Source organism: Siphateles boraxobius, unplaced genomic scaffold, assembly GCF_051911475.1.
Source record: "Siphateles boraxobius isolate OS27281-9 unplaced genomic scaffold, OSU_SipBor_1 61, whole genome shotgun sequence".
In the NCBI taxonomy this organism is placed as follows: domain Eukaryota; kingdom Metazoa; phylum Chordata; class Actinopteri; order Cypriniformes; family Leuciscidae; genus Siphateles; species Siphateles boraxobius.
This window is the reverse complement of record NW_027509188.1, coordinates 6,027,483-6,032,029: the sequence shown is the minus strand read 5'-3', so window position 1 is coordinate 6,032,029 and position 4,547 is coordinate 6,027,483. Positions and strand designations below refer to the sequence as shown.

The window sequence follows — 4,547 nt, the reverse complement described above, 5'->3', positions numbered from 1 at the left end:
TAAGAGTGACATTTAAGAGATAATGTATATTCATTGTACACTTATAACACCGATTTTTTTTTTACACATAATTACGGGGACATATTGAATAGAGATTAATGTCTCTATTCCTACCTGTTAAATAAATTAAAAATCTAAATTTCTATAATTAATTATTTCACACGACATAATGGGTTGTTCTGCAGCAGAGGCGCGTGCTTACGACTGATTCAGCGAGAGTGAGGGCGGGACCAGAGCGGGACGTTGATTTCGCGGCTTTACTTCCTTTTACATGCTCACTTCTGCGCATGTCTGGTCCCGAAATCGCAACTGCGCAGACTCAAGTCCCAAGATGTCAGCACCATATCGGGACAATGGCGGCTTCACTTCTCGCCAATGGAAGAGAACGAAGGGGCGTCGTCCATCTTTTTTTACAGTGTATGGAACATACACATGTGGACGGAAGTCAGCTCGCTGGCCCATGGCTCTCTTCTTCAACATTATTGATGTCTCGGCCTACAATTCATTCATTCTGTGGAGGGAGATCAATCCCACCTGGGGACAGGTGAAAAGCTACCGAAGGAGGCTTTTTCTGGAGGAGCTGGGGAAAGCGCTGGTGTACCCCTTCATGAAAAGAAGGCAAAAAATAATAATTCCTCACACACCAGCCTCTGTGAGCATCCTGAGAAAAGTGCAAGATTTCAGAGATGACGAAGCTGGTCCCTCATCGGCCTGTGCGTCCACAGTTGGTCCCTCATCTGCCGGTGTGTCCACAGCTGGTTCCTCATCTACCGGTGCGTCCACAGCTGGTCCCTCATCTGCCGGTGCGTCCACAGCTGGTTCCTCATCTACCGGTGCGTCCACAGCTAGTCCCTCATCGGCCGGTGCGTCCACAGCTGGTTCCTCATCTGCCGGTGCGTCCACAGCTAGTCCCTCATCGGCCGGTGCGTCCACAGCTGGTTCCTCATCTGCCGGTGCGTCCACAGCTGGTCCCTCATCTGCCGGTGTGTCCACAGCTGGTTCCTCATCGGCCGGTGCGTCCACAGCTAGTCCCTCATCGGCCTGTGCGTACTGGCAGAATGTGTATTCCATGAAGCTTCTTTGGAATACGTCTCCATGTATTTTCCCAGCCTGTACATTCGATTAGTAAAGAGTAAAATGAAATAGCTACACTAATATTCTCTCATCTCTACTTGAGGCAACTTTAATCTACACTGATGTTACCCTTCCAAAGAGACAGGTCCTCCTCTCCAACATCCGCAAAAAACCTTGTCTCGATAAACCTGGTGCAACAGTTCTCATTTCTTCAAATGTGCTGAAGACATCGACTGAAAACAGCGTGTCAGCATTTACAGATGCTGGCCAATACCCACTGCTTATTAGGTCGCTCATGTCAGGTGTCCAATGAGCCAGACATAATCTGCACAGCAAGTTTGGCAAGTGCAAATCATACCGACCTAAAATCAAAAAGTAGAACATTGTAACACACAAAGGGACAGGAAAAAATAAAAATATAAACCATAATTCATACCATTTATGCAAACCAAAACGATTACTCTGCCAGTTGATTCTGTGAAGTTTGAAGGGTCGCAAGTACATAACTGGACAGGTCTCACTGTAGGTAATAAACATACTGAAAAGAGAAGTGAAATAATTAGTGAGAAAGCATTACAAATATGCCCAATTAAGATAATAAAAGTAAAAAACTAAAATAAAATGAAAATCACTTTACCAAAAAGTTTCAGAACACTACCTTGATTGACCAGAGTATATTTGCCATCTTCTTTTACACAGCACACTGTTGGCTCAATGGGCTTGTAAATTCCCTCAATGCAGGACTCCCTGTTATGGAGGGTGAGTTTTTTGTGTATGTGTATGTCACAATCCATACACAGCCACTCTTGGGGCATGCAGTCTCTGCAGCGAATGATGGCAGGAGATGTGCAGCGGCTGCAGTTATTTTCTGGAGCCACATTGCAGGACAGCAAGCAGTTGATGTGATAGGACCTTGCTTTCCGCCACTCATCTTGGGCTACAGATTGGCGCAAGCACCATGATGTGGATGTTGAAGGATACTTGCTGGTGCCTTGAACATCTGCTGAGGTCAGAATGTCCTGCAGTTTCTGCATCTCACTGTCTAAAAGACAGAAATAAGAAAATAATCATTCCTTTCACGCTTATTGCTAACTTGCTTAAAGGGTCACTCCACCCATTTGCATTAAGATTTCCATTGTTAGAAATCCAGTCATACTATTGAATGGTCGTGCAACACTCTTTCATTTTCCCCTGAGACGAGAGAAATCCTCTATTTACCTTTTTCACTTCCTCCTACAATGACGCAAAAATCGTCATTTTACGTCATTGTAGGAGGAAGTGTAAAAGGGGGGGATTTCTGTGAAGACTACAAGCACTAGTTCCCACCCTTTCAAACCCGCCCATAGGTGGCTGGACCTAATGCGCTAACAGACCTATCAGATCAGTGCCAGTGCGTTTGATTTCACCGGGAGAAACTTTTTGAAAATATGGACGAAAGTACTGAATACACAGGCGGATGCATTATGGAGGATCTGGATTTTGACGAAGTTATGGTAGAAACGGATGTTCGTGGCTACCTTTATGAGCCACAGTATAGCGACGAGCAGCTGAGGGCTATGGAGGAACAGGAGGCGGCTGAAGCTGCTGTCACCACACCCGATGCAGACGATCTGCTTGCCGCGGACGAGGAGCACGCAATGGCTCGAGCTGGGGCAGATTGGTGGTGCCTGTGCTCTCACTGTGCGCCAATGGACACAGAACAAGAGTCTGTCTGCTGCAGAGAATTCCAGCGGTGCTACGGAATCGGAGGATGACACGGACGTGTGTGTTGTTGCTCACCCGAGTTTCGCACCCCATATGGATAGCGGCGTCCTGGAGACCTACTTTCACACCTGCAAACTTGACGCTTTTCGGCGACAATCGCCGTTTTCTCGGCCAATTGGGTCATTTACGTGAATCGCGTAGAACCGGAGAGTTTTTTCTTTGAGGAGGGGGGGGGGGGGGGGTTAGGACATTTTTCCTGCCGACCAAAAATTTGTTATTTCAAATATAGGCGCGTTGCGCGTGGTAAGCGCGCTCATAATCCGCCGGAGCCACCACAACATTGCCCAACATCAAATGGCAAATGTAATGCAAGCGGAACGAAACTGCTCGTTATTGTGTGGTTGACGGACCGTTTATCAGTTTGGACCAAAGCAGCGCGAGCCGATCTTGATCAAGCGACACTGTTACTACACAGCGCTAAGTAGTAAAGGCTAAGTCAAGTAAAGGAATAATTTGAATTCGCCACTGAAGTAATAACATTGCTGCGAGATCTAGTGAGAAACATTCACATTTCTCCGTTATTAACGGATCAAACAGCACTGACGTGGAAACCAGAAAGAAACATTGTGCCATGAATGAACTATCCACTGTCCACAGATCAGCAACATTCACCATGGATTTACTGTAGTAACACTAACCGCAAACATGGAAGTTTGGCAGGAATAGTAGGCTATAATGCCTTCAAGTAACATTACGTCGGTTTTATTTTGACATTATGAATACAATTGCTGCCCTCAAACTAATCTGAACTAAAATATGTTTGTTTATAACTACTACAATATTACATTTCATTTTTTCCAAGGAGCTGTTTTGTTTTATATGCTCCTTAGAAGAGTCAATTATAGCGCCAGAATTGCTCAAAGTAAAACAAATATCATACTTTATGATGTTAGTTTTCATTAAAAAAAATAATTCAAAAAATGAAATCAAGAAAATTAGCCAAAACCTGGTAAACAGTAAATTCTAACAACATAGGTCTATTTAGATAAACAATCTGGCGAGCATGTTGTTTTAGGTTAATACACCAACAGCAAATTTCTGTTTAATAAAGCGTTCAGAAATGTGTGATAATACAGTGTTCATTAGTGACTTAAGGCTATAATAGGCTAATTGACATGTCTGACAATTCCATTAATCTCTAAAAGTTTTTTTCCCTCATTATCTGGACATAATCTTGAACTGTTAGCAGCATGAACCTGACACCGATTGCTTCACTTCCACTTCATTTCTTTGGAATCGCTTAGCATTAAAGTGAAGTCAATAACATAAGTTAGACATCCACCACCATGTTGTGTTTCTGATGGCACAGTTTAACATACAGTATTCAAAGTAAAATTATTAAAAACCGGACAAAGAAATCCTTTTAAGTTTTACCATGGAAAAAAAATAAAGGAAAATGCTGTGCACCGGAAGCCCCACAGTTTGGTGGTCTATGTTTCAAGTGACACAAAACCATATTTATGTTACCTAACAAATAGCAAGTTGAATTCTGTATAAAATGGGCACAGTTATACTTAGTTAAGAAAGATTGGGTGGGTAATCACAAATAATCCTGGAAGACATGGACTACCTGTAGCTGATGCACGTTTTCGTGTCTCTCCACTTCTGCTTCTTTTAGCAGTGGACGTCCTTCAGCATCTCTCTCCACCCATCAGACATTAAATTCACTGCCTTTAGCAGATGTTGCTTTGCCCTTCGCTTCCTTTGCC

The 4,547-nt window shown here is 43.6% G+C and overlaps 1 protein-coding gene across 1 annotated transcript; it reads right to left on the bottom strand.

Annotated features, from left to right (window-relative positions):
- Positions 1 to 636: 636 nt before the first annotated feature.
- LOC143718436 (uncharacterized) lies at positions 637 to 2,962 on the bottom strand. Its single transcript, XM_077209497.1, has 5 exons — positions 2,899 to 2,962; positions 1,733 to 2,116; positions 1,511 to 1,612; positions 1,204 to 1,436; positions 637 to 1,110 (listed from the first exon to the last, which is right to left on the bottom strand). Exons 1-5 carry the CDS (start codon positions 2,960 to 2,962, stop codon positions 637 to 639), a joined length of 1,257 nt encoding a protein of 418 aa, XP_077065612.1.
- Between the last annotated feature and the right edge of the window lie 1,585 nt (positions 2,963 to 4,547).